Raw genomic sequence first — 12,765 nt, 5'->3', positions numbered from 1 at the left:
AGTTCTCAACGGGTCACGTGATCCCGAGACTTTGGCGCCATTTTGAATGTGTTCTTTGGACGGGTTTTGAATGCGTTTTAAAACTTGCATTTTAATTTGTATTTGAGCGTGAAGTCGTTATTTTATCGGATAGATCTGTATTTAGCACTCGGAGATTTTTATAGAGTTCCAAATTAACGCAGTACTTCTTGGTTTTATTTGTATTGGAGAGTGGGGAAGACGCAATGGCGCGAAAGAGAAGATTGACATCAGATAGCGAAGGCGAAGAAGACGATGTGGAAACTCAAGACAAAGACGATGTAGAGTCGTCATCTCGCCCCAAGAAAAAGCGAGTTTCGTCAGCTAAAGATGACGATAATACGGAGGATATGGAAGAAAATGGTTTTAATTGCTCCCAAATGCCAGATTTTACAGTATCGTCGGTAAGTCAATGCTGCTTTGCGAGGTGTTGCTTCTGACGTCTGCGTTGATTACAGTATAGTCTGGCCAAATTAGTCGTGAATTCTTAATAATTCCGCCACCTTGGAGAGCTTGCACGTTGTCTGAAAGTTGTTTTCTTAAGTAATTAAAACTGGGCCGGGATTAAGGAAGGTCATCGGAAACCGATGATCGATGACAATCGATGGTAATCCTTAACAATCGATATCAATTAAGGACGGTGCCCACTAATACCGAAGTATTTTTGTGCGGCTTATGACTATGCGGGAAAAGCAGATCTCAGCAAGGCCTATTGGAATCCAAAAAGAAAATTGGAGGTAACCAGGCATTTTTCAGAGATACTTAAGCAATAATATCTCTAAAAGACGCCAAAATATAAAGCAATGTATGGGATTTTTTCCTAAATTGAAGCTTAATTATCTCTGAAAAATGCCTGGTTACCCCCAATTTTCTTTTGAGATACCAAAAGCATTTGCTAAGTTTTGCTTTTCTCGTATAGTTTTAACCCGCGCAAAAATATCCCTGTATTAGTAGGCACCACCCATAGGAAACTCGAGTATCTCCAGATGCACAGAACGTACACGTAGTAACAATAGTAGGCACCGTCCTTAAATCGATTGATATTGATAATCGATAACCAATCGATGAAGAAGATTTGTGTGACCTTTTATCGATTGCCATTGATTTTTAACATCAATCAATATATAATGGTATTGTTTCTTGGCTTATCAGAAAAAAGTCCAGAATTTAGAGATTTACCAGAGATCAAAACAAAGAACTGTTTTTTCCCCACTATGGATTTTACGGCTCGAGACTAACTTTTTAGCTCACTACAGTAAAAACCTGCAACTAAGAACTGAAAATTAAGACCCTGTTAGCCTAAAATTTGGATTTTATACCCCCTATAAACAAGAACCTATTAAGCCTAAAATTGAAAACAGGTTCTTATTTTCTAAAATCATATTAGGACATTACAAAATATATCACTAATGTGAATGCATGCGTTGATATTCTTAAAAATTAAGGTGTCTTTTTTTGGGGGGGGAGGGGTGGGGGCAGGGGTAGAAGATACAAAATGGGCCAATAACCATCTTGTTTTGCAGCTGAGTTTTATTTGCTTTTCTCCAGAATTAAGAACCTATTTTAAGAACCCAAGTAGCCTAAAATTGTGTTAACTACCATTTATATAAGAACCTGTTTAGGCTACTTCCCAAAAATGTAGGTTCTTAGTTGCAGGTTGTTACTGTATTCCTGTGGCTAGTAACAGGTCTGATTTCACGAAACAGCAAAACTGAATTTTTACCACTCTGTGGCTACTGTTAGTCTTGAACCATGGGTTATTATTTCAACTACTTACTTAGCACTGGTTTGACAGTGTGTTTATATGGGGAGCATTTTATTTTATTTATTTTTTTTCGTAGTCTGAGGCGGAAGTTGGAATTATTGAGAAGGTAACCCTGGTGAACTTCATGTGCCACACCATGTTAGAAGTACCTCTTGGTCCTAATGTTAATTTTATCATCGGCAGGAATGGAAGTAAGTTTCATCAATGCCTGAAGTGAATATAAAGAGGTTATTCAGTGCAAAGTTGTGTAATTTACAAGTTTGCCAATCAAGATACGTGAATTTGATAAAGGGTCACGCCTCCTTGCAAAGTCTGACAGACAAGTGACACAACAATGAATTATTGAAAACATGTCATTTTGTATTTTATGAACAAGGAGGAAGATATCATGATTGGCTAACTTTTAAAAAAAGTTTGTTGGGTGGCCACGGTAAGGCACGTTGCACTGTAACTTGGTTATTAATTTATGCTGAAGAGCAACTTTGCGAGTGTGTGCAACGTGAAGCAACACGAACGAAATGATCTGACCTCAACAGGGGAGCTGTAAATTCCCGACAGCCCCTGTAATGTATGCGGCCACCCCAAATAATTTGAACGGAAATGGCTGGCCAGCACTGTCTCGAGTTTAACTTAGCCTAAATTACATTTAGCCACATTTAAATGATGTTACCAATAATTTATTTTGTTCTGTGTTGCTGTTATACAGGCGGGAAAAGTGCAATAATGACAGCATTAGTCGTAGGTTTGGGAGGAAAGGCCACCACAACAAACAGAGGAAATTCTCTCAAGGGATTCATTAAGAACAAGTGCAGGTAACAATTTGATCAGTTTAACAAGTGAATGGACCAAAAACTCAAGGATAGGACAACATAGACACCACAGATGTTCTGCAACAAGATGCATCCCATCGTCTCATAAGACGAATGTAGGGTGATCATGATGAGATCAAAAACTCAGATCCTTAAGGACGGTGCCTACCAATAAGGAAGTATTTTTGCGCTGTTTATGACTATATGGGAAAAGTAGATTTTAGCAAGGGCTATTGGAATCCAAAAAGAAAATTGGGGGTGACCACGCATTTTTTAGAGATAACTTAGCGACAATTATTCTAAAAAATAGTAAAATACAAAGCGATGTATGGCGTTTTTTCCAAATTGAAGCTTTATTATCTCTAAAAGATGCATGGTCACCCCCATTTTTCTCTTTCGATACCAAAAGCACTTGCTATGTTCTGCTTTCTCCGCATAGTTTTAAACCGCACAAAAATATCCCTGTATTAGTAGGCACCACCCATAGGAAACCCGAGTATCTCAAGATGCAGAGAACATATGCGCAGTAACAATAGTAAGCACCGTCCTTGAAGGGGAAGTATTATGTAAATTTGATACCATTTCAAAAATCCAACTGTTTGTCTTTCAACAGAGAAAATATAATAATTGTCTAGTTTTGTTATAAATTATTACCCCAGTGCAATAAAACTGTCGATTAGTGCCTCTGGCAACAGACAGAGTAGGTTGGCATGGATTGAAACTTGAATAATGTTAGCCTAACATTTTTCAAGCTCTCACATTTTTGTTTCCAAAATGTGCTAGAACAGATCACGAGTTGTTCCTTTCAAGAATTGAGTTGATTTCTTCCCTCTCGTTGTTCTAGAATTATTTCGTAGCTAACTGAAGGTTTTATTTCACTAGTTTTAACAAAAGAGGTAAAAAAAACCCACGATACTTCCTCTCTAATACCCCATATATTCTTTGTTAATTTGACAATTCCACACAAAGAAAACTTATGGTAATGAATATTATAACAATGTTATCAGAAGATGCGCACTTTTAGACGCATCAGAGAAAACGTGTCTACCATGTCAGGTCTGCATTGTGTCTTGGTCTGCGTTGTTTGCCTAATTCTGAACTGCACTGCAAGCTTAGGGAATCTGTCTGCATTACCATGCACCTAATAACCTATGTGGAAAGAAAGCGTCCAATGTTCCTTGGTAAATAAACTAAACAGACGGTGCACAACTGTGTTTGTTTTTTTAGTCTGATTTTTGTACCAATAAGAAATGGAAATTGAGAGGTAAGAAGTAAAATAAGTGGTACGGGTAAGAATGAAAGTGATCTAATCTTTCATGAATACATGTAATTTCACTGAGATAATAATTTGAGTTATCATTATTTTTTCTTTGTTCCTTGAAGTTATGCCCAGGTGTCAATCAAGTTACGAAACAGAGGCCAAGATGCATACAGACCAAAAGAGTATGGAGATTGTATTATTGTGGAACGAAGGATCAGCAGTGATGGCAGTGGGTCTTACAAGCTTAAGGCTAAAGATGGTATGCAGACATAACAAGCTCTACTTCAGAGTTGACAATGTTGAAAGAAATCACTTGTCGTGTATATGTAGACCGTAATTATTGTGACTCAATTTATTGGAAATTTTTGACAACTGATCGTTGATTGCTGTGAAAAAATTAAAAATTATTGATTGATGGCAAATTAAACTATTTAAATGTGTGTTAAACATTATGCTGGAGTTTGTTGTTTGATTAATTGAAGGGCTCTGGGCAAGAATGTCCACCAGCATTTTTGGTTGTTTTTTTTGGTTTGGTCAAAAGTAACTGAAATTTGACATGTGGACTTCATTTCAGTTAAGAAACATTGCTCTGTATTTTTTTCGCTGGTTTCTACTTTGTTTTTGAGAAATTACGTAACTATGTGAAAAAAAATCCAAGTTTCTCCTGTCGGTGCCTTTTGGAAATCTTTCTTGATCGAGATTGGCCCTTTGTGAATGTTGATATGCTTTTGCAGGAAAAGTAGTCTCTCAAAAGAAGGATGAGCTTAATCACATTCTGGACCAATTTAATATTCAGGTAAGTTGACCATTTGTTACCCTTGGATGGTTCCCTTTTGCTACTGGGCATTCAGGAATTTTCAGGAAACTCTGAATTCCTTTGGATGGTGCCTACTAATTCAAAGCAAGGGCTATTGAAATCCAACAAGAAAATTAATATTTTGTGGTAGCCAAAAAAATGTCATATGTTGTTAAGTATTTTAGCTTTCTAAAATTGTTGTTGCTTAATTGAAGGGTTTTATGTAAAACTATCATAAGTGACGATTTTGGCCGTTTTTTAAATGTCATCCAAATGAGCTGAATTTTTGCATGTGGTCTTTGATTTAAAAGAAAAACATTGCCCTGTATTTTATTTATTTTTTTTTTGCAAATTTCTGCTTCATTTTGAAGAAAAACCTTTAGCAAAAAACGCGTCAGCGCTCTTTGAAACAAAAGAAACCGATTAATATAAGTTCTTTGTTTCGTAAAATCAACCAAGAAATTTGAAGTTCGATATGAATAACAATGGTATTATAAACCGTTATTGCAACAGAACCAACTAGGATATGCCACCGTGGCACACTCGATATATAAATGCATTACCATTACCATTACCATTACACTCGGTTAAGCGAGTGGAATGCTGACTGCGGAAGGTACGTGGATCGATACACTATTTTTCTTTCCACTCATGGTCTCTAATTTTTTTTTTTTTTATGAAGCAGGGTTTGGGTGTATTTTTTTGGAAAAATGCATGGTTACCCCAATTTTCTCTTTGGATTTCAATAGCCCTTGCTAAGATCTGCATTTCACGTATGTTCATAAGCAGCGTAAAATACTTTATTAGGAGGAGGCACTGTTCTTAAGTACTTCATGATCACATCAGCAGCGCACTGGAAGGTGTTAGTGGACAGTGACCTTGAGTGGGTTCACCATACATCAAAACAACATGTTCTTGTGCTTAATTTGGAGTAATTTGTGATAGATGAAAATAGTTTCAAATTGTCCAAGGTTGTGCTCTGTGCTAGTTGGGGCATTGCTGTAGTTAGTACTTGGTCAGTTACATTATTTTAGTAGCAAAATCCTGCTTGTTTCGTCCTGTTGGAAATCTTATGGTCAGTTTTTTTGTTGTTGTTTGTTTATTAGGTGGATAATCCAGTATCTGTGTTAACTCAAGACACCAGCCGGAATTTTTTAAACTCCTCAGATCCTAAGGATAAATATAAGGTAAATGTCTATTGATTTTAGTCCATAGCAAAACATAATTACGTACACTGGCTTGGAGGCTAGCAAGCTACAGATTGTCAAAAGCAAGAAAAGATTGGCCAGTCAGTTCTTCTTTTTACCACTTCATTTTTCTCCCAGTTTTGACTCCCTAAACTTAGTTTTAATCAGACTTTGGAAGTTATGGAGTAGATAGTGATAAGTGCAATGAAATGTGATTTTAAAGGAAGATTTTATTTTTCAGAACTCATTGGGCCAGTTATTTAAACAGAGTCTAACTTAGGCCATGGCTTAAGACAAGCAGTGGGTCTTGAAATCTGTTCATATAATTAAGTGGTTGATTTTAAGTAGATAAATACTTTTCTAGTCTGGGATGCGAGTTTTCTTGTTACCATCAGCAGCATACGATGTTTAGATAAGACTGTTGGCAAAATTGATCAAAGGCTCCTGTGAGCCAACTCGTGAATGCAGATGACACATAGTAATTGAAATTTAGACGGCTACGGAAACTTCCTTGAAAGCTAAAAGAAATTATATCTTTGCCCGATTATGTAACGAAAAATAACCATTCTTGTACTATAAAAATGATTGTCAAACTGTTCTCTACAGATTTAATAAGATTATTTTGATGCGCCGATTAAAAAAAAAAATCACGTCTCTTTTTTTTTTTCAAAGTTCATAGAAGCACGCCATGTGCGGCTACGTCATGCAAATTCGTGTCCCCGATAGTCCGGGGCTACTGGATTTTGCGATCGGGCTAGTGGATTCTGACCATCACTTGCCCGGCAAGTGAAGTTTTTTTGGGAATTAAAATTACAAAATCACTGTAGGGCAAGCCGATCTCACAAAGGGAAATATGTTCAACAAAGTATCGCATTACATTTCATGCCCGACATAAATGCGTGAAATTTTTCCTTTGGAGTTCAGTCCACGCAATCGTCAAGTAAAAATAATGAAGTATGACAAGCTCTTGCTAAATAAGAATTATTTATCGACCGCGTCCTTTTGCTTTCCCATAAATTACCAGTTGTAAATTTCGAAAATGAAACATTTTTTCCCTTTGAAACCTCTATGAAAGCTGACAAGATCTTAAAGTGTTCATTTGCATAATTTTGTTTACGACGTCAATGATGCGTGACATGGCACGTTCCACTTTCGCGTGAAAACTGACAAATTAAATTATTTTTTAATTAAATTATTTCTAAATTAAATTATTTTTAATTCTTCAAAGAAACCGCACTCCGTAGAAAAAAACGAAAAAATCCTATAACTTTGCTCAGATTCAACGAAAAATCTCCATTCTTACACTAAAATGATTGTCAAATTATTCTCTACAGAATGAATGAGAGAATTCTGACGCGTCGTGAAACAAATTTTCACGTTTTTTTTTTTTTCACTAATTGAGTTTACGACACCGGACTTTCTGAAAAACTGAAAAAACTTGAAACTTTGCTCAGATTGAACGAAAAATCTCCATTCTTGCACTAAATGATCGTCAAATTATTCTCTACATATTGAATAAGAATTTCCTGATGCGCCATGAACAACAAATGTTCGCGTGTTTTTTTCCACTAATTGAATTTAAAACTCATTCACTGCGCACGCCCGAAAGTTAACGACAAAACCGACTGATCGACTGATCGACCGACCAAGTCGAGAGTCAGCTATCGCTATAACTCGTTCATTGCGCATGCGCGCATTCACGAGTTAAAAATGGCTTAGAACATGGTTCTGTTAAACACCATCTAAACTGTCTTTTAACGACAGACCCATTTACTTTAACGTATATGTAGTTTGCTATTAATTATAGTCATTCATTTAGCTATAGCATACATGTTACTTTGCTGAGTCCATTTTGGTACTTCATTGTATTCTTCCTTTTTTTTTCAGTTTTTTCTCAAAGCTACCCAGCTAGAGCAAATGAGTTCAGATTACCAGCTAATTATTGAACAACAAGATATTATCAAAAATACTTTGGACAGAAAACAAGAGGTATGTATTCATGCACGTACTGGTACAAATGAGGAAAAAAATCTCTGCCATTCTTTTGTGAATTTATCTTCCATTTACCCTGTTGTTCAAGCAGCTAACCAGGGTTTTCATTTGAAGCCAGCTACCGACGGTGTACTGCCGCCTACAATGCTTTTCATCGATACTTACTAGATATATGATTTTAAAAAAATATGTTAAATATATAGAAGCAGAAAAATGGCAATATTAAACAACAAAGCCTGTGAACTGTGCTTATACAAATGAGCATTTATAGTATCACTCAATTGTATGCCCAGAATGCTGGAAATTGCATTTCCGAGCCTCTAGGGGAGCATCCCCCTGAAAGGGAATCCACGGCTGCCTACAGTACCACTGGCAGCCAGTACAACTAAACTTGCGTGTACTTAAACCCCTGGCTAACTGTAATACTAGAATAGTTCCATGAGACTGTCCCATGTCTGTTGTGTTTCACAGACCCTTCCTGCTATGCAGCGTCAAGTGCAGGTACTTGAGGAGAAGTACAAAGACATTGCACAGTTGAAAACCATGAAGGAACGGGTTGAAGAACTAAAGAAGGAGAGAGTTTGGGCAGAGGTTATAGATGCTGAAAAGGTATACACATTGTGGTAGTGATGAAGAGGCGTCAGGGCAGGGTTTCACGTGTTTTGAAAATTGGGAATCCAAGGGAGGTGTTTCTGGTGTCTATACATATTTTTCACAAAAGGGTAGTGTAAAAAGAAATTCCCCAAAACTTGGGATTCCCCCTGGCACCCCACTGCATAAACTTGCAGGGACTAGGCATACTGTATTTTCACATCATTGACACATGTGTATAATTTTCACTTGATTACAGTTGGTTTTCTATTTGTAAACAAGGTTAGCATCCCATCCTGGGGGAGTAGCAGTACTCCGACCTTAGTTGCTTCGTGCTACAGAAACCAGGTTTAAGCTCTGACTGTATCGACCACTTGAGCTTGAAATGCAACTCTTTTACCCATAACTTGCCTTTTTGTCATTAATTATATGTTCCCAATGATGAGATCATCCTTGCGCACACAGTACTGACACTGTATTACATTGTTAGTGTGCCGACAGCTAAGGGACCCACTGAACTGCAGTATTAGTCTGGTGGGCTGAGGGAACACTCAGGTCTTCACAGTACGTGGAATATTCCAAAATTCAATTTAATTAGATGAAAAAGCATCATTTGTGGTAGTAGATACAAGGGCCTTATCTTCTTTAATTATTGTGTGGCCTACTTTTCTTACCTTACTTTAGAAACTGGGTCCGCTGGCAAGTGAGGAGGAAGCACAGAAGGAAAAGCTACCCAGATATGATGAAAGAGTGAAAGGTTGTGAGGTACAGTGGTTCACTTCTGACAATTGTATTTCTCTTCTTGTTCTCTGACATCAGCTGTTTTGGTTGCAGACTGTTAATAAAATAGCCCATATTATTGTGAACTAGTTCATGCCGATTATTTCTTTTGTGTTCCCAATGATGATATCATCCTTGCGCACACAGTACTGACACTGTATTACATTGTTAGTGTGCCGACAGCTAAGGGACCCACTGAACTGCAGTGTTGGTTTGGTGGGCTGAGGGAACTGCACGGCAGGATACAGTGTAAAACTGTCATTTTTACTGTTTTTTTAAACCCATCACGCTATCCTGGCTGAAACCTTGGTGTGACAGTTTGTTCAATTCAGCATCACACAATACGAAGTAAGGGAAGAAACATTTTGAGAAAGCACCCAATTTAGGGAAGGGACTTTATCAGAAGTTGTTAAAAATTATGTAATTTCTACTGGCTCTGAAAGTCATCTGGGCAAAGGACAAATGTTTATGACCTCAATTCCTGTCAAAGCCGTGTTAAACTTCTGAAAGTTGTGCTGAAAGCATATTTGGATAGAAACACAGCTGCCAACAAACTTGCACTGTTTGTTCAACTTGAATGTAGGAAGAGGTGAAAAAGTTGGAACAAGATTGGACATCAGTCAGTGAGCAGCTGCATGCCATCACCGAGGAGGGCAAAGTACTCAACAAAGAACAGCAAGATATATGTGGTGACCTTAGGAAAATGAAAAACACCTACAGAGAAAAACAGGTAGGTTTGAGCTAGTACCAAATAATGGTATTGCTGGGAGGCGGCGTGGCCCAGTGGTTAGGGGCTGCGGACATGTAATCTGGAGGCCCCAGGTTCAAGGCCATGCTTCGTAAATAGCCAACTGATTTGCCTCCCACCAGTTGGGATTTTTAACAATGTTATTTTCACTTTGCATATTTATTACACTGGTTTATAGTGTCCCCAATTAGTGCTGCAGTGGTAAATACTTTGGCAATTAAATAAAGTCATTTATTTTACTGCTGGCCAATAGAAAACCTACAGTCAGCACTTAACCAACCCCTTAAAAAGTGAGTTTGCTTCAGCATGTTGCCATTTGGAATGGTGTAAATGTACCTGCCATAACAATTATTTCTGCAATTCACAAGCAGATCCCCTCCGCTGGTCTAAACCTAAAATTCTTCCTCAAGGAGCATATTAACCAATGTACTCATTTGTACCCCTTAAAAACAAAAGCTCCGCTATAAAAGGGCAAGCCCCTCCTTCATTTCACACCTTTGCGGGCATGAGATGCAAATTTAGATGCTGCTCAGTTGTGACAAGTTGTTGACTCAAGCGTCCTCTAAAAAATATTCCTCAAATTTTAACATCACCACAGCAATATAAGATGTCAAGTTCTAATTTGTTTAACAAGAGTTATGAAAACGAAGCCAATTTTATTGGTAAAAGCCGAAGAAGAAGGCACGTGTTGTTTGTCAGTTGTGTATGCTCTGATGGTTGATTGACAACTGAAGGTGGGAATGGCCTGGCCAGGCCCCTTTTATACCAGAACTTCCTGTTTAATTTCAGTCTAGGTATAGAAAATTAATGCAGGAAAAGAAAACAGCAGAGAATGACCAAAAGCAGTTAACGGATAGAATTCAGGAGATCAAACAAACGTAAGTGTTGATCTGGACAGTTGTGGAATTTGTAGTCCTGTAAAGTGTGTGGGTCACTAATAAAAATAAACTGTGATGTTCAGTACACAAAATATACTGACAGTATATGTAGGGGGAATAAACAAGTAAACAATTTTATTGATTCAGCAAATTAGGAAACAAATCTTGGTAGTAGTTTTTGAAAACAACTGGCCAACTATTTGGTCATGGAAATTCTAAAGCGTGTGAGGTCTTGGGAAAGTTTGTGGAAATTGTGGAATATCTAATGCTCAAAAAGTTAATAAGGATGACAACTGTTGAAGCCATGATGCAAGAATGTGTTTCTCCCAGGGTCACCCCATGTATGTTCAGAAGTGTTAGGCAGATTAGTTTGTGGGCAGTCTTGGATGGCCTGAGGAACGTAAAATCTTATGGCAGAGTTGCTTTGTTTGATGTAGTGTGCTCTTACCATTAATCTTCAGTTTTCACCGTGAGTACAATGCATCACACAAAGATGACAAAGATATTGATACTCATTTAAGCTTCAGTATACCATACTTATGTCTGGGTCAATTCCAAAAGCGATCATTCCTCCCCTCCGGCATTTGATTTTTTTAAAAATGCCTGATCAAATTCCCCGCTATATGGGCCGATTTCTAGGTCCAATGCCCCACTGTTTGGGGCTGAAAAGTCATTGTGTTGGTTTTTTTTGTATTCGCTAGCTCTATTTATATAAAAATCAACGAAATTGATACATTCATAAATTTAAAACAATTTATTATTAAAGATAATGCATAACATCACATGTGAAAGTCAACTAACAGAGAGTTTAACGATATATGTACCGATACTCGCTTTTCTTTTATATTAAATGTACATGAAGTTTGCAAAGACGTGTCCATTTTTCGCAGAATATTTGACTGCATGATTTGTTAAATAGTTTACGCATTGATTAAATAAACTGGATGATAACCATCTCTTGTTGCAATACAATGGGCGTTTACGTTTACCTATAAATTTAAAAGGCATATTTCCGAATATTTTAATACGCTGGAGCTTGCATATATCAACATAAATTTTGTCGTAAACCACGAGGATTTGTGACATGTTACATGGAGTACAAATCATTTTTAAACGTGACAGCATTTTTTCGACGGGTCAAATGCCTGATGGGTCGGGTTTCTATTCGCGTCAAATGCCCCACTATGCGGAGCCAAACAGGGGTCAAATGCCGGGGGGTTGCCCGGGGGGGGGGGGGGGGAATGATCGCGCTTGGAATTGACTGATACATTAGTATCTGCAAACCTGATGTGAAGTGATTGTCCGTGTCACCAATTACATGTAATTTAAGGGCAGTCAGTTGGAACATTAGATCTTCTTTATTTGTAGAGCTATTCGCGACCTTGAATCTGAAAGGCGGCAAAGACAGGAAGCCCTTCAGCAGAAAAGGGATGAGCTGAAAGCAAGGGAGAGTCAGCTTTCAACCACTAACCACCATCATGGGCAGCTTGAACAAGCTATTTCCAGGGCAAAGGAAAGGACCTACCAGCTAAGGTATTGTAGTTACAGTACTGCTCAAAAGTAAAAGTAAAGGTCCGTTTAAACGGTTTCAACATTTGCCCAACATTCGTTCAACAAAAGTTGAGCGGATGTTGGATGAATGAAGTGTTGAAACAGTTTCAATGCCATTCAACACTTTCAAGAACAACATTTTTTTATGCTTTCAACAATGTTGAACCACCTGTTCAACAACTGTGTTGAACACATGTTGAAGCAAATGTTGAAACTGTTTAAATGGGCCTCAAGTTACCACCCTCTTGTGAGATGCGAATCCAGACATGACTCTTGCATCGCAAGACGCAACGCAATCAGTCACATGTGTTCTCAACTAAATTCAGTTAAACCTGCGAGTCTGACCACCTCTCTCAAGCAACCCAGTAAAATTTTCCCAGTCAAACATG

General features: G+C 37.8%; 1 protein-coding gene across 1 annotated transcript in view; it reads left to right on the top strand.

Annotated features, from left to right (window-relative positions):
- The first annotated feature begins 19 nt into the window (after positions 1 to 19).
- Positions 20 to 12,765, top strand: part of LOC146453822 (structural maintenance of chromosomes protein 6-like) — a 31,913-nt gene continuing 19,167 nt past the window's right edge. Inside the window, exons 1-12 of the mRNA XM_085096152.1 lie at positions 20 to 422; positions 1,860 to 1,974; positions 2,490 to 2,595; positions 3,976 to 4,112; positions 4,588 to 4,649; positions 5,756 to 5,836; positions 7,724 to 7,825; positions 8,300 to 8,437; positions 9,104 to 9,184; positions 9,783 to 9,929; positions 10,737 to 10,825; positions 12,194 to 12,358. Of these exons, the coding sequence (XP_084952278.1) occupies positions 225 to 422; positions 1,860 to 1,974; positions 2,490 to 2,595; positions 3,976 to 4,112; positions 4,588 to 4,649; positions 5,756 to 5,836; positions 7,724 to 7,825; positions 8,300 to 8,437; positions 9,104 to 9,184; positions 9,783 to 9,929; positions 10,737 to 10,825; positions 12,194 to 12,358 (1,421 nt within the window). The 5' untranslated portion in view covers positions 20 to 224. The remainder of the gene's footprint in view (positions 423 to 1,859; positions 1,975 to 2,489; positions 2,596 to 3,975; positions 4,113 to 4,587; positions 4,650 to 5,755; positions 5,837 to 7,723; positions 7,826 to 8,299; positions 8,438 to 9,103; positions 9,185 to 9,782; positions 9,930 to 10,736; positions 10,826 to 12,193; positions 12,359 to 12,765) is intronic.

The sequence above is a fragment of the Pavona decussata genome, unplaced genomic scaffold (genome assembly GCF_977016875.1).
Source record: "Pavona decussata unplaced genomic scaffold, jaPavDecu1.1 SCAFFOLD_322, whole genome shotgun sequence".
NCBI lineage: Eukaryota > Metazoa > Cnidaria > Anthozoa > Scleractinia > Agariciidae > Pavona > Pavona decussata.
Note: the sequence above shows the minus strand (reverse complement) of the source record. Positions and strands in the feature narration are given on the sequence as shown.